Source organism: Podarcis erhardii, assembly GCF_964252035.2.
Source record: "Podarcis erhardii genome assembly, chromosome: 13".
Classification (NCBI taxonomy): domain Eukaryota; kingdom Metazoa; phylum Chordata; class Lepidosauria; order Squamata; family Lacertidae; genus Podarcis; species Podarcis erhardii.
This window is the reverse complement of record NC_138502.1, coordinates 43,751,014-43,776,234: the sequence shown is the minus strand read 5'-3', so window position 1 is coordinate 43,776,234 and position 25,221 is coordinate 43,751,014. Positions and strand designations below refer to the sequence as shown.

General features: G+C 49.1%; 1 protein-coding gene across 4 annotated transcripts; it reads right to left on the bottom strand.

Moving 5' to 3' along the window:
• Window positions 1-1,810: 1,810 nt before the first annotated feature.
• Window positions 1,811-24,624, bottom strand: EZH1 (enhancer of zeste 1 polycomb repressive complex 2 subunit). 4 transcript variants are annotated; one of them, XM_081837840.1, is made up of 20 exons: window positions 24,500-24,624; window positions 20,758-20,878; window positions 20,216-20,344; window positions 17,806-17,925; window positions 16,461-16,581; window positions 15,424-15,597; window positions 14,656-14,758; window positions 13,257-13,420; window positions 12,242-12,333; window positions 10,738-10,915; window positions 9,504-9,700; window positions 9,295-9,386; window positions 7,966-8,006; window positions 7,415-7,540; window positions 7,081-7,259; window positions 5,852-5,947; window positions 4,744-4,825; window positions 4,454-4,534; window positions 2,984-3,068; window positions 1,811-2,883 (listed from the first exon to the last, which is right to left on the bottom strand). In XM_081837840.1, the coding sequence occupies exons 1-20, from the start codon at window positions 24,508-24,510 to the stop codon at window positions 2,823-2,825; spliced, it is 2,253 nt and encodes a 750-aa protein (XP_081693966.1). In that variant the 5' UTR covers window positions 24,511-24,624; the 3' UTR covers window positions 1,811-2,822. The 4 variants fall into 4 exon arrangements, 3 of the variants coding, with proteins under 3 accessions (XP_081693966.1, XP_081693965.1, XP_081693967.1); XR_014150693.1 differs by having other exon boundaries at window positions 2,833-2,883; window positions 4,744-4,896; XM_081837839.1 differs by lacking the exons at window positions 1,811-2,883; window positions 2,984-3,068 and having other exon boundaries at window positions 3,608-4,534; window positions 4,744-4,896.
• Between the last annotated feature and the right edge of the window lie 597 nt (window positions 24,625-25,221).

The window sequence follows — 25,221 nt, the reverse complement described above, 5'->3', positions numbered from 1 at the left end:
TTCCCAAACCTGGCCCTCCAGCTGTTTTGGGACTACAATTCCCATCATTCCTGACCGCTGGTCCTGCTGGCTAGGGATAATGGGAGTTGTAGTCCAAAAACAGCTGGAGACCCAAGCTTGGGAAACCCTGATTTAATGCATCGAAGAGTGGGAGTTATTTTATTAACTTCGGCACCAAGCGCGCACACACGTAATCTCGGAAGCAGGCTGCTGCCCTAGAAAGCTCCCATCACAATTGGACTAGTCTGTTTCTTTGCATTTTTACAGGTAAGGGCTGCTGTGGAAGGCCCTGTATGAGCAACAGCCAGGGAGAGGAGGAGGATTGCAATCTGGCAGCTGCTGGGCCTCCTTTTCTCACAACAGAATCAATATCCGTGTTGGGAAGCAGAGTAAAATGGTTTGAGTGACTATGTGTGTGATAGATGTCCTTGTTTCCCCACCACCACGAGTATTCAGGTGCTGGGAAAAGATGAGCAATAGGGAAAGGGGCGCAGTCACTGCTGCTTAGTTCTTTCTGTGATTAATTTCCAAGAAAGATTTGGGAAGTCTAGGCAGTCCAGCAATCGCAGTCCCCCTGCCTGGAAAGCCCTGATCCCAGATGACAGAGGGAAGGTTATAGCTATACAGGAGAAAACACACTCTACGCATGTTTAGACACTATCCATGGGACAGGCAGGGGGACAGGCAGGGGAAGGGATTTGCCCAATGAACCCTTTCAAAGTGTGTTCTACTTGGAATAAATGCGGGAGCTTCTACAATTAGGCAGCTATCTTGATCTGAAATGGCTGAAAATCCTTCAGACCAGGCCAAAATGTTGCTCTCTGCCGGTAGTAAGAAACTGCTCCCTGATGATGCAGGAGATAACAGAATTCAAAAGCTCTGCATACTACAGTGGTACCTCGCAAGATGAATGCCTCGGAAGACGAAAAACTCGCAAAACGAAAGGGTTTTTCGTTTTTTGAGTTGCTTCGCAAGACGGATTTCCCTATGGGCTTGATTCGCAAGACGGAAACGTCTTGCCAAGTTTGTTTCCTTTGTCTTGCGAGTTTGTTTCCTTTTTCTTAAAACTGTGCATTCACTTCGAGGAGCAACTCATAGCACGTGGTGTGGTAGCCTTTTTTTGAGGTTTTTGAAGACTTTGGTGCTTTTTGAAGCTTTTCCAAAGTCCGTGCTTCGCAAGACGAAAAAATCGCAAGACTAAAAAACTCGCGGAACGAATTAATTTCGTCTTGCGAGGCACCACTGTACTAATACGAAACCCAGTCCCATAGTGTAAAACGTCTTTCGCCACCTCTAAATGGACAAGACTGTCACACGCAGCAGCTGCTATGCCAAACTTTGAGAAGAACGTCTCGTCTTCTGCTGCTGCCTGCAAATAACCTCAACAGTAGGAAAAGCTGGCTATTCTTACCGCCGGAGCTGATGAGGATCCAGCCCTTACAGTAATTCATGCCATCGACTCAGCTTTCCACCCTCTACAGCTCATGGAGAGCCCAGCTCTCCACGGCCTACCCTTGGTGGAGCAAATTATTCTAAAGTGCATGCTAACTTGTTTTGTACATCGATAGGCAGGGGGAAATCCTGATTTCTGAGGGAGAGGAATTTGGTCAGGAACAGACTATACATCCCATCATCCCTGGCCACACTGGCAGGGGCAGATGGGAGTTGTAGTCCCAAAACACCATCCCTGAAACAGCATTTCGTAAGGTTTCAGTTCTAGCTGGGACACGTACCCCCAAACATCCCTTGCATGAAACCTCCTGCAGCTTCAAAGGTGCTGATTTATTCATTCATTCACTTATTTATTTAAAATAGCTTAAAGGGGTAGAATCTGACCAAAAATGTGAACTCAGCAAATGAGGAGTGTTGCCAGCGCTGCAGGGCCTGAGATTCTGCTGGAGGGCTTGGAAGAGGACAGAAACAAAACAAAACAAAACAGCGGGTCTTGGGCAGTGCAGCTGCAGCACCATTCTGCGCAGTCGCTTTGTCGCTACCAGCAGGGACTCTTGGGTCAGCCTCGCAGGACTGAAAACAACCGGGGCTTCCTCTGGACTCTGAGAACACTTTGTACTTCCTGTCTCCCAATATCTACCACATACTGACGGGATGGAAGAGACCCGATTATGGCCAGGGAGGAGAAGCCCCATTATGCCCTAATGCAACCAACGGAAGGGGTCAAATCACCACCATGGGAGACCCAAACCAGAGCCGATGGCGTCTGCGTCCCGTCTCCCATGCCATGACGCTTCCTACAGCCCTCTGCTCCATCTTATCAACCCACTTTACCTGCCCCAAACATTCCTCCTCACCTTTCTGCCCATATCTGTATGTGCCCATTCTCTTTGCCTTTATCTAATAGCTCCTTAGCCTATACGAATTCCTTGCTCCCATGACCTCCTGTGCTTAGCACTTCATGGTCCATCCTTCCCTGCAGGTGGGGTTCTGGCTTGTGTTGCTCTTGCCTGCAGAGGAGGAGGCAGCCAGAGGAAAATATTACTTCCTGCAGCTCAAACCAGGCTTCCCCGCAAAAGACCAACAGAACCCACAAAGCCCAGCGTCCTAACCCCAGGCTCATTCTGCACGGGGCAGGGCTCAAACGCCTTTTCAGCACCTCTGACTTTTCCTCCGACGGTAACTGAGAAGTGCTCCCCAGCTCAGGCCTTGGAAGTCAGAATCTCACTTCTGGAGGACGTTTGTGGGCCTCTCCTGCTCCTCCTTTCCTTCTCTGAAGAGGGACCTGGATGGAATGAAGCGCTCACGACACACACAGCAACAAGGGAAGCAGCATGGATAGGGTGCGGTGATGCTTGCTGGGAGCACGGCTAGATTATTTCGCCTTCTCTTTCTATGCCAACGTATTTGAGTGCGTCTGCCTGGCTGTACCTGCGGAGAAGAGAAAGCAACGTGGAGGTTCCTCCGCAACTTCTCAGCACCGCCCAGAGCTAAAAAGCTTGCGCGCCTCCCCTGTCGCACGCACTCTCACCTGTAATCGAAAAACAGCTCTTCACCGGCCTGGATGGCTCTCTTGGCAAAGATCCCAATGCGGTGGTCTCCGTTCACCATCACCACTGAGTCAGAGCACGAGAGGGAGCGCGTCAGTTGCTCGGCCACATCAATGTATGACAATCGCTCCTCCCTCCCTCCCCCACCAGCTCCTCAGGATCCCGGCCGCCCACCAACCATCCACGTACGTGGTCCCGAGTTCAAGGTACTTGCTAAGACACAGCAAAACTTGGGAAGAAGGTTCCAGATGGTATCTTCACAGCCAGAATCTACTTTTGCACATAAGCATCAAACTGGCATAGACAACAGTAACTGGTTAATCCAAACCTCCCCCCTCTGCTCATTTTATTTACGAAGACTAGAAACCCAAAAGCTCTTATTAAATGCTAGGATCTATTTCTTAAATTCATTAGACAGCCATTCTATTTCTTAAATCCATTAGACGGTCATTCTCTTTTTGCCATTCTGGATTTTGCAAGAGGCACTCAGTGGAGTGAGTCTGGCTTCCAGCAGTATCTGAATTAGGGCTTTCAGACACTGAGCCTTCATCTCATCTAAGCTTCTTGTTTCTCCCCCACAGCTGCAGGATGTTACTCCCTTTCCCCCCAGAACCCCTGATAGGGCCCTCGTATCTACGGGACCGCCTCTCCTGGTATACCCCGCAGAGGACCTTAAGGTCCATGAACAACCATAGTTTAGAGGTCCCGGGCCCTAAGGAAGTCAGACTATCCTCCACCAGGGCCAGGGCCTTTTCAGTGATGGCTCTGACCTGATGGAATGCTCTGTCCCATGAGACTAGGGCCCTTCAGGATTTAACCTCCTTCCATTGGGCCTGTAAGACAGAGCTATTCCTCCTGGCCTTTAATTTGAATTCAGCCTGATCTTTTATTTCCCTTCCCTTCCCTCCTCCTCCCCTTTTATGAAGATCACCTGCTCTGAGACCCCACTGCTAATTCTCCCCTGGCCTCCTCGCTGGTCCAAGTAGGACCAATTCAGCCAGCTAGCCCTGGGGGTTACCTAATGCTTATTTCCCCTAAACTGATTTTTGAATTTTATTGTTATTCATGTTTTTATACTGTATTTTATGTTGCTTTTATAATTAAGTGTTTTAAATTTGTCATTAGCCACCCTGAGCCCGGTTTTTGAACCGGGAAGGGTGGGGTATAAATAAAAAAATATTATTATTATTATTATTATTATTAATGCTCAAAGCCTCACCTTCCAGGAAAACCGATTCTACCGAAGATTTCTACTTTCAAAAATCTGCAGCCACATTTCCGGGGGTTTTGACTACAGAACCACTTTGCTGTGGTCATCTTTATCTGACCTGATTATTTAAAAATGTATTCCCTACCGTGTCTGCCTTATTTATTTAGTGGGGGGGGGGTGAGAAAGACACCGAGGGGCTATTCTGCTCCCACAGAACAGTCGCTGAGCCCACCCATCTTACCTTTGGCGTAACAGTTGGGGTTGACAGAGTGGTTTGCAAACCGGATTTTGTTGCCTTTCCGGGTGGCATCAACAACGAAATCTGTCCGGGGAAGAAAAACAGAGCTAAAACACTACTGGGCCCTATTGAAAAAGTGGAACTGCCTCTCTCCACACCAAGCAGAGGGGCTGGATTTTTTTTGGGGGGGGAGAGGGGTTCCTCCATTGCCACTACCATGCAAATTGCTTCCCCCCATCCCCTTCCCCTTCCGTTACTCAGGATTGTGTCCCTGATCCGACGCGTTCAGTTACCGTTATTGAGGTTGAAGAGGAAGCTCGACATGTACTTGTCATAGACCTTCCCACGTCGGTCAGCCTCATCTTGAGAGATGAGCTGAAGCAAGCAAGGAAGGAAGGACAATAGATAAAAGCCAGTGAGTGGGCAAAAGGAGACCAAGTCAGATCCTGTCAAGCAAGCAGATAGGGTTGTTACAGGGATCAACCTCCCTCAAAGAACCCCTAGATCGGGCAGACAAGAGCCCCCCCCCCCAAAGCGGAAAAAGACCAGCACACATTCCCTGCAAGAAACAGCACAGCGGGGGAGCTAATACAGTCATACCTTGGATCCCGAACGCCTTGCGAGTCAAATGTTTTGGCTCCCAAACACTGAAAACCCGGAAGTGAGTGTTCCGGTTTGCAAATGTTTTTCGGAAGTCGAGCGCCTGACGCGGCTTCTGATTGGCTGCAGGAGCTTCCTGCGGCCAATCGGAAGCCGCGCCTTGGTTCCCAAACGTTTTGGAAGTCAAAAGGATTCCGTTCGACTTCCAAGGTACCACTGTATAGTCATGGAGGAGAAGAGAGACCTAACCCTAGCTCAGCCTCACTTTCCCGTATAACAGCAAAGACCACTGGCTGTGCTACAATACGCCCCCCTCCCCCAAGAGAATAGCATCATGACTGCCTAGAAAGTTTCCCCCAACCACAGCCCACGTCAGCTGGCCACAAATGATCACAAATGCAGAGGCTGTCTGCCTGGATCTTCAAGCCCCAGGTGCCATTACTTAGAAGGACTGCTGACCCAGGAAGCGCCCCCAAAATCCAATGGTAGGCAATTTCCAGCTGCCTCATCTTAGCCTTTGGGCTATGGGGGGACGGCAAAACCAGAGCTAGCCACAAAACGCACTTTGGGGAAGGATTTGACAATTGCGCAGGTTTCCCATCCAATGCCAGACCTGACCAAAGAAAGCTGCGCTTCCTCCACGGAGTCCCTTTCCCGCCTTATGAGATCATGGAGGTGGGATGCCCAGAAATCTTTGATTTGCTGCCCCACCCCCTCCACCCACCCCCTTTGACACCAAGAGGAAGGCCGCACCAGAGAGGAATTTGGAGCTCCCATGCCACATCCTGCCTCCCAACTCACCTCCCCGCAGTACTCAGAGATAAATTCATTCTTCTGCACCGCCTCCTTGATGAAGGTTCCCCACCCGGCAACATCCGATGGGGCGAGCAGCAGGTGCTAAGAGGAGGAGAGATGGAAGGTGCCTCAGCCTGCCCTGCCGGGTCCCTGGGAAAGTGGCGGCAGACCACACTGACCCAGGGACTCAGAGGGCTGGGAGGGACCAAATAGGTACTCCAGGCCCCCTTCAAGACATCCGTTATCCACTACCCACATGCGTTCTGGAAGATGCCTGTCCTTCAAAGACCCCCAATCCGTTGATGCTCTAACTCAGGCTTCCTCAACCTCGGCCCTCCAGATGCTTCGGACTACAATTCCCATCATCCCTAGCTAGCAGGGACGATGGGAACTGTAGTCTCAAAACATCTGGAGGGCTAGGGTTGAGGAAGCCTGCTCTAACACAAAGCTCCCAATCCGTTGGTGCTCTGAGCCTGGAGCAGCAATGCTCAGAGGATCCCGTTCGGAAAAGCAAGCTGCTTAGCCCTTACGGCTGTGGAAATAAGGCCAGAGGCGCTTGTCGAAGCTGTGAAACTTACTTAGCATTCCCACTAAAGAATGGCGTTGGGGTTGAGCATTTCTCTTCTTCGTTTTTAAGTGGTTTTTACAAATTCATTCACGCTCAAAATCGCAAATAATAAGAATTACACAGGATTCCCCCGAATCTCAAGGCTTCCCTCCTCCCTTCTGTAGGTTCTTTGGTTAACTTTTCCAGCTGCATTATTATAAATCCTCCTGTTTTTCCATTCCTCCATCGTATCTGAAGTCTATGTAACATTACAAGAGCTATTTAAGACCTGCCGAAGTGTTTACAGTGGTCTGTTTGCTTCCACTTGCTCCTCCCCATGGCTAGCGAAAGCAAACAAGTTACGCAAAACACATCAGTCTGTGCAACTGATCTATTTTGCGTAGCTCAGTTTGCTTCCACTAGCGATGGGGAGGAGTGAGAAATAATGAGAAATACTTGGGGTTGAGCATTGGTCATTACTTCTTGCTCCTCCCGATGGCTAGCGGAAGCAAAAGGAGTTATGCAAAATGCGTCAGTTGCACAGAATTCCTATGCAGGCTTTCCCCGTTCCGCCCCCACCCCTTCCACAGCAAATTCAAATATCCACACCTTTTCATTAGCACCAACCCACAGCATGCAATCTCGACTAACCTTCTCTCTCCTCCCCACTCTCTGAACAGAGATATACCTTCTTAAGACCCCGCTGGATGCTACAGTTCTTGCAGGAGACCACCTTGGATTCCCAGTGCTCCGAGGCGCCGCAGGTCAGGCAGAGGTCCGGGTCACACTCTCGGACCGCCAGGTAGCACGGGCACTGCTTGGTGTTGCACTGCGTTTTGCACCGGCAGCCTGGGAAACGGTTCTGGCCTTGCGGGAGAAAACAACAGAGACACATTTCAAAGGGACTCACGCGCCACGAGAAAAACGGAAAACAAACCCACGTGAGGCCGAGTGCCTGCCCACTCTTCCTGGAACGCCACGCGCCAGGATTTTCCAGCCCGGCCTAGTGCCTCGCCCCTTACAGTCGGGATTGCACTGGCAAAACTTCTCGCAGAAATTCTGGGTCATGATGCACGGGCAGGAGCTGTCACAAGGGTGGTCCGGGTGGTCGCAGGGCTGGTAGTTGTACACCTGAGTGGAGGAGCTGTCTGCACAAAGAGAAAGGGGGGGGGAGCTGTGAGCTGAGCCCCATGGAAGTTTGAGGGTCAGACAGACAGGAGACCCCCAACGGACAGTGTGCCCCACATGCAGAGGGCCCCACTCAGCTTCACCTAGCACTAGAATAGGGCCTGAATGACAAGAGGCTACCCTTTTGAGACCTTGGCAATCATAGCTTCCCCGTTAAGGGCTTTTCTTGAAATAACACTAAGGGCAATGAGGGAATACCTGCTCTGACTTGAATGGCACTGCCTTAGGGGAAGCGACAAGGGGATTCTGTTCGAGATTCAAACAGGAAAGACGATAGGCATGGCAAAACTGGGTGCCTGTTGACATTCTGGACCCCCCCCCAAAAAAAATTTCCAGTTGGGCAGAAAATTGAACCAGGGCATTGTTGGGGGAGAATGCACAGTACCTTTTTTAAGTTGGATCTTCCGACAGTGAGCAGCCCAGAGCCTTTGTTGGAGACAGGGGCAGGGGGAGAGAGGAGAGAGAAAAGAATGCCCCAGTGTGACGTTACCATATGAGTGCTGGAGGTGAAATAGTTAAACAAGTTACCCTATCAGAACCCAGGGGGGTGGAGTCAGAGGGACTATAAAACCAGCTCTGGGAGGGGCGACAGGGGAGTTTGTTGGGAGTTGGGTGGTTGGTTGGAGTGGGAGTGAATTGGGATAGAGTCTGTGGGTAGGTTGAGTTAGTGTAGCGAAAAAGGCTGAGTTAGGAAGTTAGGGGCTAGGCAGACAAGTAAATACAGTGGTGCCTCGCAAGACAAAATTAATTCGTTCCGCGAGTCTCTTCGTCTTGCGGTTTTTTCGTCTTGCGAAGCACCCCTATTAGCGGCTTAGCGGATTAGCGCTATTAGCGGCTTAGCGGCTAAGCGGCTATTAGCGGCTTAGCCGCTTAGAAAAAGGGGGGGAGCGAAAAAACTCGCAAGACTCGCAAGACGTTTTTGTCTTGCGAAGCAAGCCCATAGGGAAATTCGTCTTGTGAAGCGCCTCAAAAAACGGAAAACCCTTTCGTCTAGCGGGTTTTTCGTCTTGCGAGGCATTCGTCTTGCGGGGCACCACTGTATAGGAGAGTTGGTTTAGTGAGTGATAGCAGGTAGCGGAAGTTATAGGTCTGGATAGGCACCCAATGAATGTAATTGACCGCTACCGTTTATGAAACCACACGCTTGTTAAAATGCAATAAATATACAAAAGTTTATGTTCCAATTTAACTGGACTCAGTATTGTACCAAGCAGGGCCTGGGTGGTGGCAGCGGGAAATAAAGTGGTGGCACAGGGATCAATAGACGGTGAAATGTCCAGGGACCCTGTGTGATCGCCACACCCAGTTTTAATCCTGATGACACACCATGCTGAATCCCCAAGGCTCAGTAGCTGCTATCCTGATCTTCCCTGACACATCCTTCCCAGAGGAACTGGGAGCTGGGGGAACAGCAATATGGGTGGCAGGGGTCTTTCCAGCCAAACAACACTCAGAGAGGGGCGTGGGCATGAAACAGCCACATCTTAGATGTTTGACCCTTTTCCTCAATATGTGTGCAAAAGCAGAAACAACAGCTAGGGATTCATTTGTCCTGGGCAATCCCTGTCCTTCCCATAGGCTTCATCAATGGGCAACTATATTCCTTCCCATAGGCTTCATCAATGGACAACTATATTCTGTAGCCCAATGGAACTATTTTTACGTGGGACTTCCTCGTCAGCCTCCTACTGGACAGGCTGTCCTGGCCACACACCTGTGCTTCCTCTTCTTCTTCTGGGAAGGATTCAAGAGCTCATTCATGGGCAGCTTCATGATCAAGGACTCCTTTACTGCAAACTGAAAGACCTGCGAGGAGAGAAATGCAGCTCGTTCAAGGGACTTTCAGCGTCAGGAACTTTGCACATGCGATGCCTGGTGCTGCTGCCGGTCTGGTTTTCCCAGCCACCCAGAGGTCCACCATACCTGCTTGCAGGTCTTGGTTCCCAGGAGCCGAGAGATTGAGCAGAAGTTGTTGAAGTAAGTCCCGTGGAAGACGCGGAAGAGGGACTCCTCGGCTCCGGTCCACTCGACAGGCTCCAGCGGCATGTCAGCCACGAAGGGCTGCGAAGAGGCAGGGCTCAGCTTCGGCTTGGTTGGGGTCTGGCAACGTGAGTTTGCCTCTAGGGCAACACGAGAACAAACACAAAAGGTTGGAAGAGAATCCTCCTAAAAAAGCAAGCTGCAAAGGAGCTACTGATCCCTTTTGCCGCGGGACAATCCCCCCCCCCAAAAAAAGTAGGCTTTTATCAGATGCTTTTATCTCTAACCCCACTCCAGGCTTGAACCTGGACGCAGAAAGCAGGTTCTGGGATTAAGCTCTGTTTGGAAGTACCGTATTTTTCGCTCTATAAGACACACTTTTCCCCTCCTAATAAGTAAGGGGAAGTGTGTGTGTGTGTGTCTTATGGAGCGAATGCAGGCGGGAGGCTCTGCTTAGCACTCCCTTTAAAGAGACGTGTGGAGCCTGTGTGCGGCTCTTCGGGGCTTTTCCCTGAGGAGGGAGAAGGGCAGCCCGTCAGTCCCTTCTCCCTCCTCGGGGAAAAGCCCCCAAGAACCGCACACACGCTCCACGCGGCTCTTGGGGGAGCCTTCATCCCGTCGCCCGGGAGAGGCTGCACACAGCTATCCCATAAGCCAGGACAGCTGCACAACGATCCCGCTAGCTGTCCTGGCTTCTGGCTTAACACGCGCCTCTTGCGGGAGGTGGGGGAAGGGACAGAGCGCATGGCTCTGTCCCTTTCTCCACCTCCCAGAAAAGCCCCCAAGAGCTCCCTTTCACGAGCTGACAGGTTGCCCTTCTCCCTCTTCAGGGAAAAGCCCCCAAGAGCCGCACACACGCTCCACGCGGCTCTTTAAAGGGAGCGCTGAGCAGAGCCTGGGATGCATACAGGCTCTGCTCTGCGCTCCCTTTAAAGAATCTTTTTTCCTTGCACTCCCCCTCTAAAACCTAGATGCATCTTATGGCGCGAAAAATACAGTAAATTCTGGAGGAACTCTGCCTTGAAAACAGCAGGCTGCACATCTCCTTCAATCTGTTTCACTAGCAACCCCAAGAAGCACAGCAAGACCTTGCTCAGCAGGAACTGCTGGGGGCCACGATTCCTGCAGCTCCTGCACACACCCTTCCCACAGGGCAAAGAGAGGATCTGTCAAGTACCAGAGGAACTGGAGGCCCAGTCATTGCCTGTGTCTCTGTCGCTATCGCCTTCTTTCACTTCGTTGCTCGTGGAGGCGGAAGCGCTGGAAGTGTTATTGAGTGCGAGATGCCTGCGGCGACGTCGTCCAGAGCACTTGGAGCGCGGGTTGTGCAGCACAGCAAACTCCTTGGCTCCCTCCTATAAGCAAATCTTCATTAGAAGAGCCCATACAGAGACATGGGGATTCCCTGGTGCTGCGTATCTCAAATTTGGGGCCCCAGCTGTTGTTGGACTACAACTCCCATCATCCCTTGCTAGCAGGACCAGGCTAGCACCTGCCTTTGAAGTTTCTGTTGTTGAAGAAGAACGGTGGGTTTCAGGTCAGTATCAGAGTGCTGGGGGTGGGGATTTTGAAATGTTCTTCTATTAGCAATTATTTGCCGGTAATGCTTCTATATTCTGCACACAGAACAAACAGGTCATTCTCAAAGTAAAATAATAAAATGATGCCAATCTGACATAAATAGGGCTTGCTTACTAGTGATTTTTGTAAGCCACATTGTGAGCCTTTTGTAGCTAAAGAACAAAGCTTTCAAATAAAAGTAAATAAAACAAACATTCAGAAACCACCTGGAGAACTTAACACTCTCCCAAGACTGGCCTTACAAGTTGCCATTCTTCAACAAAAGAATAAGGGAGACTCTGGGATGCAGTTACTTACTTGGAACTGATCAGGAAATTCGATCCTATTCATTCAGGCCAGAATGGAAGCAACGGTTTCATTTCCCACTTACAGGTGTTAACCAGCACAACAAACCAAGGATGACTGTGTTACAATCACTTGTTGCTGCTGTGAATGGCTACACTTATCTTGTATACATTCAAGGTTACACAGAAATTCTCTCTCTGTCAATGTGTGTGTGCGTGAGACAGAGAGAACGAATAGTGCTACCTCTAATAAGTGGATTGCGGACCATGAAAAGGCATGGCACAATAAATGTGCTAGCCTTAAAAGGTGCTAAAGAATTCCCCTCTCTTTTTTTTTTTGCTCCAACATAAAGGTAAAGGTAAAGGTAAAGGGACCCCTGACCATTAGGTCCAGTCGTGACCGACTCTGGGGTTGCGGCGCTCATCTCTCTTTATTGGCCGAGGGAGCCGGCGTACAGCTTCCGGGTCATGTGGCCAGCCACTTCTGGCGAACCAGAGCAGCGCACGGAAACACCGTTTACATTCCCGCCAGAGTGGTACCTATTTATCTACTTGCACTTTGATGTGCTTTCGAACTGCTAGGTTGGCAGGAGCAGGGACGGAGGAACGGGAGCTCACCCCGTCTCAGGGATTCGAACCGCCAACCTTCTGATTGGCAAGTCCTAGGCTCTGTGGTTTAACCCACAGTGCCACCCGCATCCCTTTGCTCCAACATATACCACCCTAGATTCTTCACTTTTAAGTGTTCTGAACAGAATATCTTCTTCCTAAGTGTACATGTCTCTCCCACCCTAACGTAACCTCTACCCAACATACCAACCACAGGAAGCACTCTGGCCCGCAAGGCTCCATTTCAATTTTGGTTTCTCTGTTCTTCCGCTTGTAAACGTTGGGAGTAGCGTGAAAAGCTAGAAGACAGAAGCCATTTTGTCTGGGTTACAATGAGAAGCTGACAAGATCACCTGTCACTCTGGTCCTCATCAGAAGTCCAGCCTCCCCCTTCCTGTGAGAACACCCCAAATCCAGCACTAAATAATAAAAGTTACCATTAAAAGTTTGGGGGAACTTGGTAATAACCCCACCCATATCCAGCACACCAGAGTTAAGAATGCAAGATTGGGGTGGATTAGGGGGCATTTAAGAAAGAAAATCTATCCTCCCCAAGAACTTGAGAAATTTCTCGTGTCTTTCACGTGCTGTTAATTAATCTTGCAATGTTTCATTACGGATGAATAATCCAAATTATTGAGCTTACTGTTAGCATTGCAAGAGCTAACCCAAGGTTTCCCAAACTTGCGTCTCCAGCTGTCTTTTTGGACTAGAGCTCCCATCATCCCTAGCTAGCAGGACCAGTGGTCAGGGATGATGGGAACTGTAGTCCAAAAACAAAAAACAGATGGAGACCCAAGTTTGGGAAACCCTGAGCTAACCAATAGGAATTTTAACAGAAATGTTTGCCTGCAAATGAATTATGGTTTGTAATCATGACATGCATTTTACAGATGTTGTTAAACCACTCTGGGGTAGACAGGTGGGTGAATGGATAAGCAGGCAGGCAGGGAATTTCTCTAGGGCAACTTTTTGCAGAGGCACATTCCAAATGGTGGGTATGGATACATTTACAGAGGAGCAGTTGGATCCTGCTAGGGACCTGGCAAGACAAGACTGGCTAAGATCTGTAGGGAACGTTTCCCATGTCATAGGGAGCATCTGGGCCACCTCAAATACTTGGATGCAACCGCTTTGGAATAGCCACTGCTTCCCCCTGAATTTGAAAGCTGGAACAGAAAAGGCCGGGGTGAGAGAGGCGGGGATTGTGTCAGAAACTTACGATGGAGGAAACAGTCGTACTTGAAGCAGCGCCTGCAGAAGAGAGTGTGGAAAGAGTGCAGGGCCTGCTCGCGCTGAACAGATTTGGCACACGGTCCATCGATGTTTGGCGTGCATTGGGGAGGGAGCACATTCGGGTCAGACTCTTTTGTCAGTTCTCTGTATCTGTGGAGGAGGTGAGGCGGATACAAAAGTCACTCGAAGGCACTCGAGAAAGTGCTCCAAATGAGAGGACGATTAGCTCAGAGCCAGCTGGGTGGACGGACAGTTTGCATCGGTGACAGACTTGAAAACACCTGCCACTTTCTAAAAGAATTCTTCTTTTTTTAAAAAAGGGAGTGCGTTGCCATTTCAGGGTTTCCTTGCTAAGAGGCAGATGCCGCTTTGGGTGTTACTCAAGCACAAAACACCACGCCCAGGAATACAACCGAACACATTCAAGGGAGCTCAAGATATCTGCACAATCTTCATTACGCTGCAGATTCTGGGATCACAGAATTAGAGCAGAGCCAAGAAGCCATCTAATCCAGCTCCTTTTATGAACCACATTCATCCGCTGCCCAGTGCCCAAAGATGTGCCCACCTGGTCCAGACTTTAGCACACAGGAAGCCAAGTGCATGGCAGGCCATAGGCCTACAGAGCAGAGCATATTGCTCAAAGGTTCGTTGAACAAGGAAGTGGAGTCTCACACTGCAGTGGCGGGAGGCCAAAATAAGGCAGCACACACACCAGGAGGGAGTTAAAGCCGCTTCAGGTTGCATTTTTTGGGTTGCGGACCGCCAAAATCCGGAAGTACCGGAATGGGTTACTTCCGGGTTTCGGTGGCTGTGCATACGCGGAAGCGCTAAATCGTGCTTTGTGCATGTGCAGAAGCGCCGAATCGCAACCCGCGCATGCGCACACGCGGGTTGTGAACGTGCGTCCTGCATGGATCACTTTCACAACCCGAGCGGCCACTGTAGTAATTAAGGGGAAAACCTTGATTTAAGTTGAGCATCTTTACCTACACTGTGAAGCAATGGCTGAAACCCACAAGTTAAGCTGTGCAAACCATGTACGGTGGTACCTCTGCTTATGTACTTAATTCGTTCCGGAGGTCCGTTCTTAACCTGAAACTGTTCTTAACCTGAAGCACCACTTTAGCTAATGGGGCCTCCGGCTGCTGCCGCGCCGCTGGAGCACAGTTTCTGTTCTCATCCTGAAGCAAAGTTCTTAACCCAAGGTATTATTTCTGGGTTAGCGGAGTCTGTAACCTGAAGCATATGTAAACCTGAAGCGTATGTAACCCGAGGTACCACTGTATTCCAGTTACTGATCCTGGGAATTTATAACTCAGCCTACTTTTACAACCCATGACTAGAAAAGCCAAAAGAGTGTGTCAGGAATAAAAAGCGGCTACCTCTCCTTCATATCCTCTGGAAAGCCGTTCTCTGGGAACATTGACGAAAGAGCAGTGAAGATCATGTCGTTTGGAAAGTGCTTCTTCAGACATTTCTTGTTGCCTGCATCACAGGGAAGGAGGGAAGGGTGGTGATTTCTGATTAAAGCACTTTATTCCCCTCCTGGAAATAGTCTTCCAAGATAGGAGTGGCCCAGAGCAGAGTTAGAAAAAACCCTATAGTCTTCCAAGATAGGAGTGGCCCAGAGCAGAGTTAGAAAAAACCTTATAAAAGTAAAGCAGATGCTCGTACAAGCATTAGATAATACGCCAAGTGGAAGATAGAGGAATCCCACAATTTTATTCTACAAAGCAAACAGGTTACATGGAATTATTGTACATAGTGTGCAGGTAGCCATTCAATGCTTCCCATGCAGCAAAATACACACCTTACGGCCTTGATCTGCATGTAAATTGAAATTTAGTTCTTACAAGAAAAGGAACTTCCGCATAGGAATTGTGAAGTGTTTGCAGCAGCCCTTAACCTGCTCCTTCTCAGATCAACAGCAGCAGCCTTGCTAGTGACAAAAAATGCTAGCAAATTTAGGGAAACTTGCGCTGGGTGGCTTCCACAAGATGACATCATTTCTGGGGTGATACAAGAGCTGTGAATTTTAGCAGAAATGGACTCCGATCTGTATAACAAGCAAGGCTTGTATGGTTCTGACAGCATCATGGTGCGCCGTAATAGGAGTGGGGAGGGTGATGCTGGAAGGGAAACTGGTTTACCTTCCACGGAAAGCCACTTCCTCTTCCGGGTGACCGGCAGCTCGTCCTTTGCCGCTTCCTGTTTGCCTTCCGCAGCATCGTGGCCTTCCTCTTCCTCCTCAGAGTACTGGTTGAGCGCATCCACCAGCTCCAGGAACACAGCATCGCTGATCAGGACGGACGTCGAGAGCATTTCTGCATGGGAGAATCGGGCGAAAGGTGGGATGGCATATACTCAAGCGTGGAAAAGATGCAGCTTCTCTGTCATCACAACGATGATGGGTAATGTCAACGATGACACACAAATCCAGTACAGTGGTACCTCATGTTACGTTCTTTCAGGTTACGCCCTGCGACGACCCAGAAGTACAGTGGTGCCCCGCAAGACGAACGCCTCGAAAGATGGAAAACCCGCTAGACGAAAGGGTTTTCCGTTTTGGAGGCGCGTCGCAAAACGAATTTCCCTATGGGCTTGCTTCGCAAGACGAAATGTCTTGTGAGTTCCTGCGGGTTTTTCCCCCTCCCCCCCCTTTTCCTAAGCTGCTAAGCCGCTTATCAGCTGATCCGCTGATAAGCCGCTTATCAGCGGATCCGCTAAAAGCCGCTAAACTGCTAATAGCGCTAATCCGCTAAGCTGTCAATGGGCTTGCTTCGCAAGACGAAAAAACCGCTATACGAAGAGCCTCATGGAACGGATTAATTTCGTCTTGCGAGACACCACTGTACTAGAAAGGGTTACTTCTGGGTTTCGCCGCTTGCACATGCGCAGACGTGCTAAATGGCGCCACACACATGCGCAGAAGCGGCGAATCGTGGCCTGCGCGTGCGCAGACACGCCGCTGTGGGTTGCGCTCTTTTCATGTTGCGAACGGGCCTCTGGAACGGTACCCGTTCGCAACCAGAGGTAACCACTGTATGTGCAAGCAGAGTAGTGTCCGTAAGGGTGATAGACTCTTCCAAAATTGAAATGCTAAGAACTCAAGGAATCCCCCCTCCTGCCCACCAGCCACCACCACATGGCCTCTTACATCCCTGTTGAAAACTATTGCCCTCATTACCTTCCTCTCCGTGGACTTTGCCGTCGTAGTTGTTAATGAGCTCCTCAATGAAGGTTTCATCCTCCTCTTTCACCTCGTCCCCCATGTAGGGGATGTTGCACAGAACGGTTTCATCCTCCACCTGCAAACGGAGTAGACACAGCAGGTGGTTGTCCCATGTCCACTCACCAGGAGCGCCTGCAAATGGCAGATTGCACGGCTACCTTAACGAGATCCCAGAGGGGTATTTGGTGGTCTCGCTGCAAAGCCCCTCTCTTAGCACCAGAGAGCAGATCTTCCTTCCTCAGTGGGAGAGGGGATCCTGAATGCAGTATTCCCCTCTGCCACCCTCTGATGGCAAGGCCATGCACACCTGCTAGAGATTTGTCCCTTCCTGTAGAACAGGGTTTCCCAAACTTGGGTCCTCAGCTGTTTTTGGACTACAACTCCCATCATCCCTTGCTAACTGGACCAGCGGTCAGGGATGATGGGAACTGTAGTCCAGAAACAGCTGGAGACCCAAGTTTGGGAAACACTGCTGTAGGATGTGGCGCACACGGTTCTGATCCAGTTCTTGGGTTCTTGGAAGCAGCAGGCGTTTTCAGAATTTCTGCTCCCTAATTATTTGTTGGTTTCCTGGATTAAATAGTTTTGAGGTGGGGAGACACCTAGACAAAGTACTTCTCCATACACCAGCACACACTCAACCATTGCAAGGTGCACGACTCACTCTTCTGGCTATCAGGCAAAGAGAAGAGACAGCCTTGAGAGATGCAGCTAGATGACGAGCAGCAGGCTTTTTGTAACCTTACCATCTCAACCCAGAGGCAAGAAGGCAACAGGCGGAAAGAATGGAGGGGGCTCAACAGCTGGAATGGCATGCCACTTGAGAGCTTCAGAGACTCATTCTTGCCCCCAGGGATTGTTTCCTGCAGCCTCTGCACCTGGGTTTTTGCGAACGGATCGAAAAGTTCCTTATAATGTGGGAATCTGAAGGCAGGCACCTCTGCTAGCATGCCTTATCTATCTCTTCTCGCTCTGATCCTCTCTGTAAGTGGGCAGGGAAACAGTCTCACATCGGAACGCAAGCTTCTACTGGCAGACCATTAATGGGACATTCTTTTTTATTCTGCAAATCATGCTGGACCTCCTCAGTCCCACATGGGGCAGAGTGTGAGAGATATACCACCCCCTGCAGCAGCACCCCCCCCCTCAATATAGCCGGGCAATAGGCAAAGCAGTTCCATTTCCCCAACCAGACACTAAAGCCTGAATCAGGAACATTTGCTCAAAGTAAGAAGTTCGTACGCAAAATTGTTATTTGCAGCAGGGAATTCTGTATGTATGGTAGCAGCTGGTCACCTACCATGAAATTCTGCTGAAGTGGGGACCAGGAATACATGATAGGCACCAAAGCCACAGTGTTCAGAGTCCGCATGAACAAGGTCTGGGTGGTCAGACTGGGGAAAATGCTCTCGACTGTGCACTGGAGTGGTGAGAAAAAAATGTTACACAGCTGACAGGTAGCAATTTATTCAGTCATCCAATGCCAAGGTAACCTCAGCTCCACTGACTCTCAATGGTTGCTCAACCCAATTGAAGGTGATAGTTCTTAAATGCCAAGGCCCATCTCCCAGAATATTAAAAAACACCAACATACAGTGGTGCCCCGCAAAACGAATGCCTCGCAAGACGGAAAACCCGCTAGACGAAAGGGTTTTCCGTTTTGGAGGTGCTTCGCAAAACGAATTTCCTGTGGGCTTGCTTCGCAAGATGAAAATGTCTTGCGAGTTCCTGCGGGGTTTTTCCCCTCCCCCCCTTTTTCTAAGCCGCTAAGCCGCTTATCAGCCAATCCGCTAAGCCACTTATCAGCCGATCCGCTAAGCCGCTTATCAGCCGACCCACTAAGCTGCTAAGCCGCTTATCAGCTGATCCGCTAAGCCGCTAATAGTGCTAATCTGCTAAGCCGCTAATAGGGTTGCTTCGCAAGACGAAAAAACCGCAAGACGAAGAGACTCGCGGAACGGATTCTTTTCGTCTTGCGAGGCACCACTGTACCGTACTGTAGTCATTGTGTGTGGCTCTGCTGGTTCTTCTCTTTTGACCTATAAGATCCTGCTGATTATTCCTCTGCGTTCAATCAGGCAACAAATTAAGATAACTCCATTCAGATGGGAATCTAGGGTGGGCTGTGACCTGGAATTGTGCTACCGTATTAAAATGGGCTTGATCTTGTCTGCTGCCAAGCCATAACAGTGGTACATGAGTTGGTTGTGTCTATGCAGAGACCAAAACAAGGCCCCTTAAATATGACCAGGTGCACCTATTTGTATTCCTTGGAAGGGCATCAAGACATGATTCTGGGGAGAAGCCCTCACTCATATTAAACCTGCTCAACTCACAAGCACAGTCTCACTACCTCTGTCCTAGAAAGGCAAGTCTCTAGCAAGAAGGGACAAGAGAACAACACAGGCTGAACAGAAATTCTCGACATCTGTTGTTTTGTTCAACCTCCTCTATTCTCTAACAGAAATCTGTTCCACAAAATGGAACAATGGCAAGGAATGAAGGGCACATGGCAGGAGGTAACAGCATTCTAAAAACAATATTCCTCTTTTCATCCCCTAGGTCTCAAAGAGATCCTTTCGCATCATCACTGGGTACAGCTGAGCAGAACGGACTGCAACTAGCCAGCGGGAGGAACTGGAGTACAACTAAGCAGGAAAGCCTTTATACTATTGAAAGCAAACCATTCTATCCAAACCCATTTCTGCATGTTTCCCTGGTTTTGTAAAGGTTAGCATTTTTTATTGAAAGTTCAGACTGGGATTCTCCATGGGACAATACTTTGCATGAGCTGGTCTATTCCACACTACTTAAGCTTTTCAAAAGCACTTTGAAAAAGATTCATTATGAATAAATTGTAAACATGGGATGTGAAACCTGTGGCCCTCCAGATGTTGGTCAGCTCCTGTCAGCACTGCCAATGGTCAGGTTTGATGAGGATTGGAGGCCAACATCTGGAAGGTCACAAACCCTGCTTTATAATATGGCATTGCAGAACACAAAAAAGTAGAGATATCTTGGTGTGTGGATACAAATGGGCTGCATCAATAGGAGTATAGCATCTAGATCAAGGGAAGTAATAGTGCCACTGTATTCTGCTCTGGTCAGACCTCACCTGGAGTACTGTGTCCAGTTCTGGGCACCAAAGTTCAAGAAGGACACTGACAAACTGGAATGTGTCCAGAGGAGGGCAACCAAAATGGTCAAAGGCCTGGAAACGATGCCTTATGAGGAACGGCTAAGGGAGCTGGGCATGTTTAGCCTGGAGAAGAGGAGGTTAAGGGGTGATATGATAGCCATGTTCAAATATATAAAAGGATGTCACATAGAGGAGGGAGAAAGGTTGTTTTCTGCTGCTCCAGAGAAGCGAACACGGAGCAATGATTCCAAACTACAAAAAAGAAGATTCCACCTAAACATTAGGAGGAACTTCCTGACAGTGAGAGCTGTTTGACAGTGGAATTTGCTGCCAAGGAGTGTGGTGAAGTCTCCTTCTTTGGAGGTCTTTAAGCAGAGGCTTGACAACCATATGTCAGGAGTGCTCTGATGGTGTTTCCTGCTTGGCAGGGGGTTGGACTCGATGGCCCTTGTGGTCTCTTCCAACTCTATGATTCTATGATTCTATGAAATCCTAGGGGAGGAGGCACAGAGGGTCACAACATGGCAGACTGGCACATCCACAGAACCCAACAGCTGCCTCCTCAACATACCTGTTTGAGAAAAGGATGCCCTCCAACCAGCTTCATTGATTGAATAGGTTGAACTCTAAGCTTCTTCCAGTCTTCATTCAGAATGTTTATCTTCTCCTGAACCTTTGCGTAGTTAGACACAAACAGCGCCTAGAGAAAAAGAAGATGCTTGATTGCCAACCTCGCCCTTAAGAACTTTCTAAATCCTTTTGCCACTGGGGAAGAAGGTGCTCCATGGAGACTGCTTGAACTTAGCTAGCAGGAAGTTGCTGTTAAGCCTGCATCCCTGATAAAGGAACAATTAACGATCTTATGCAGGTTGGCAGAATTTCAAAGATGAAATCCACACAATTTTTATGCTGGTTCAGCGGAGAGCAATCTCTCCCACATAACAGCCTGTAATGACACCTGCTTGCCTTCGGTCTCAAATATGTCACCATATCTTTTCTATCAACTGGGAGACCACCTTGCTCTCTCACACATTAATGAGTGAGTTCTGGTTTTCCTCAGTTAATAATTTTAAGATTTAAAAAAAGGCAGTCATTCCCCTTATGGTTCTTTACCTTGGCTCCCATGTTCGCTTGCAGTCTCTTGAGCTGCCTAAGGCGCATATATTCTGACTTGACCTTCCTTTTCCAGTAATGGATGCATTTTGACGTTGGTACGGCTGGAATCTCCATTTTCCTGGGGGTGGGGGGAGACAAGAAGGAGCATATGAGCTATGTGAACAGTAAATGGAACCAGAGTTGTTGTTGTTGCTAATATTATCGGCAACAAATCTCTTTCTCAAGAAAAGCTGCATCCCTCTGTTCTGTATCATTCATGCAAATTGATATATTTACTTGTTCTACATAGCTATTAGTCCCGGGAAAGTAGGAAACCTATGGCAAAGGAAGCGGGAAATTCCAATCAGCTGATATTCCACTCGGAATTACCTCTGGTTCTTGTTATTTCACCATGCATTGCTCCTACTTTGTGGCTTCTCTTCACACCAGAGTATTCTCCCTTTATAATAAAATCTTGCATTCTCAAGATGCTGAACTGCACCCAGTAACAGCTTTTGTTTGGTGCAGTTGCAAAGCTCTAGTCATAAGGTGGATGGGCCCTTAGAAATTCAATTAATACAGCACCATCACTACCAACACTTCTGCAATAACTTAAGAACTGCAGTGGCTGAAGTATGTGGGGATTTCAGGATGCAATCAAAAGGATATACAGTGGTGCCCCGCAAGATGAATGCCTCACAAGACGAAAAACCCGCTAGACGAAAAGGTTTTCCGTTTTTCAAGGCGTTTCGCAAGACGAATTCGTCTTGCGAGTTTTTTCCCTCCCCCCCCCTTTTTCTAAGCCGCTAAGCCGCTAATAGCGCTAATCCGCTAATAGGGATACTTCGCAAGATGAAAAAACCGCAAGACGAAGAGACTCGCGGAACGAATTATTTTCGTCTTGCGAGGCACCACTGTAATTAGAGTTTTGAAGGCAATCAGTGCTTGTGATTAACAACTAGTTGAAGAGGATGGCATGACTCTTCCTTCTCACACAGCTGAACTATGAATTGGGGAGGCAAGGACTTCAGACCCTCAAAGAATGCAGAAGCCACAGCAGAGAGAAGGCAGAAACTGCTATAGATCTAGACATAGTTCCCTACTCCAGTGAAGAGCCAACCACAATCTCTCTTTCTTTTTTCTTTCACTAGGAAGAATAGGGCAAACGCAAAAGACCCTTTCATCTCTCCTTATTCAACAGAACAGAGGAAACCTTGTAGAGCAGCTATTATTACTCCCTCCTTTGGCAATCTTCACAGAACTTTAGCCTAATGGTTGCCATCAATTTGAGTTGAATTAATTTTAATGAAATGATTTTAGAATGTTGTATTATTTTATTGTTGTTAGCTGCCCTGAGCCCGGCTTTGGCTGGGGAGGGCGGGATATAAATAAAATTATTTTTTATTATTATTATTATTATTATTATTATTATTATTATTATTCTCCAGCCATGCTGGCTGGGGCTGCTCCAAAATACCTAGAGGGCACCACATTTGGGAAGGCTGTTGTACCCATACCTGGGCGTTTTCAGGTGCTTCCATCAGCACCATTTACCGTATTTTTTGGTCTATAAGACTCACTTTTTCCCTCCTAAAAAGTAAGGGGAAATGTGTGTGCGTCTTATGGAGCGAATGCAGGCTTCACAGCTATCACAGAAGCCAGAACAGCAAGAGGGATTTGCTGCTTTCACTGCACAGCGATCCCTCTTGTTGTTCTGGCTTCTGAGATTCAGAATATTTTTTTCTTGTTTTCCTCCTCCAAAAACTAGGTGCGTCTTGTGGTCTGGTGCGTCTTACAGAGCGAAAAATACGGTATGTCAGAAAGCACAGAAACCTGCCTAGATCAACACCTGAACAAGTGTTGAAAATAAAGGGGTGGAGGAAGAAGCTACGAAGCCTCGCCTATTGCCCACAAATTCCTCACACAGCAGCCAGGAAAAGCACCACACAAAAACAAAAAAATCTCAGCTTTTCACGCCCATTTCTTTTTCCACACATGCCTTTGCCAAATGCCAGGAAGCCAGGAAGAGAAGGCTGAAAAGTACAAAGCTTTGGGAGCATTCACAGGCATGGGAGATGCAAAGGGCCGTCCCTCCCCACAATGGTCAGCCCCAATGCAACCCTGTCACCTTATGGAAAGATGTCCTGAAACCCCCCAGCCCACCTCCTTTTTGCACCCTCTTATGGGAAGATGTCCCTGACACCCCCAGCCCAACCCCCACCCCTTCATGCACCCCCTTATGGGAAGAATTCCCTGACACCCCTTCCTCCTTTTTGCATCCCCTTATAGGAAGATGTCCCTGACACCCCCCAGCCCAACTCCCACCCCTTCATGCACCCCCTTATGGGAAGAATTCCCTGACACCTTACCCCTTTTTGCACCCCCTTATGGGAAAATGTCCCTGACACCCCCACCCCTTTTTGCACCCCCTTATGGGAAGATGTCCCTGACACCCCCACCCCTTTTGGGAAGAATTCCCTGACACCCCTTCCTCCTTTTTGCACCTCCTTATGGGAAGAATTCCCTGACACCCCCACCCCTTCATGCACCCCCCTTATGGGAAAATGTCTGACACCCCACCCCTTTTTGCACCCCCTTATGGGAAGAATTCCCTGACATTCCCACCCCTTTTGCACCCCCTTATGGGAAAATGTCCCTGACACCCCTTCCTCCTTTTTGCACCCCCTTATGGGAAAATGTCCCTGACACCCCACCCCTTTTTGCACCCCCTTATGGGAAAATGTCCCTGACACCCCCACCCCTTTTGGGAAGAATTCCCTGACACCCCTTCCTCCTTTTTGCACCCCCTTATGGGAAAATGTCCCTGACACCCCCACCCCTTTTTGCACCCCCTTATGGGAAAATGTCCCTGACACCCCACCCCTTTTGCACCCCTTATGGGAAGAATTCCCTGACACCCCACCCCTTTTGCACCCCTTATGGGAAGAATTCCCTGACACCCCACCCCTTTTTGCACCCCCTTATGGGAAGAATTCCCTGACACCCCACCCCTTTTGCACCCCTTATGGGAAGAATTCCCTGACATTCCCACCCCTTTTGCACCCCCTTATGGGAAAATGTCCCTGACACCCCTTCCTCCTTTTTGCACCCCCTTATGGGAAAATGTCCCTGACACCCCTTCCTCCTTTTTGCACCCCCTTATGGGAAAATGTCCCTGACACCCCTCAACCCTTTTTGCACCCCCTTATGGGAAAATGTCCCTGACACCCCCACCCCTTTTTGCACCCCTTATGGGAAGAATTCCCTGACATTCCCACCCCTTTTGCACCCCCTTATGGATAAATTCCCTGACACCCCTCAACCCTTTTTGCACCCCTTATGGGAAGAATTCCCTGACACCCCCACCCCTTTTGCACCCCCTTATGGGAAAATGTCCCTGACACCCCACCCCTTTTTGCACCCCCTTATGGGAAAATGTCCCTGACACCCCTCAACCCTTTTTGCACCCCCTTATGGGAAGATGTCCCTGACACCCCCAGCCCAACCCCCACCCCTTCATGAACCCCCTCCCCGCCACAAACACATATTTTCAGGGGGGTCCCTCTCCCCTCCGCCTCCTCCTACCCCGGAAAACCGTTCCCCCCCCCGCCATTTCTGAGGAGGGGGCTCCCCATGGCACCCCAAATTGCCAACGCTTCCCCCCACCCTCAAAGGTCCTTACTGCATAGGCGTGGCGGCCCCCCCCCTTTTATTCCTCAACCCACCCCAGAGCCCCCCCTCGAGGCCCCCCGTCACTCACTCCACAGACATCGCACTCAGGTGACCTACAGAGACCACAGAAGCAAACACCCCCCCCTCCTCCGCCTTCCGATGCGCGCATGCGCGGGGAATCGCGTCACCGCTTCCTCCTCTCCGGCTCCGCGACGCGGCCCTCTTCCCGCAAAGCCACGCCCCCTTTGCGGCAGAGACCCATAGACTCTCAAGGGTAGAGGTGGCGCGTCGGGGGGCGGATTCCGGGATCCGTAGTCGTTTCCTTTCCTCTCGTGTGGTGAATTAAGTGGACATTGGCAACAGAGGGGAGGGGGGGGGGCGACACGTTTGTCTGTCTATCAATGTTTTTAGCGGGGCTGCGTCTGGGTAGCAAGACTTTTTTATGTGTGTATAATTTTTATTCTTTATATTTATTAAATATTTGTTATTTATTAAATATTATTCCGTTTTACGATTTGAAACGTTCATTTAAACAACCTTAAAATGTCAATGACTTCGCTTCGTTCGCTTTCCAAAGTTCAATTTGCATATCATAAATCACTGCATATTTTACATAAACTATACCATTCAGTATTCCGTTATTACATCCATCAAAACTTGTTTACACTGTTGAATTTATCTGAATGCTGCTCACGTTTTCATGTATACACATTCTCTCCCCCCCCCAATATATTCATTAAACGTTTTCTAATCTTCTCTAAACGTGTGTTCTTCTTGTTCTCTTCTTCTATATGTTAGGTGTTATGTACT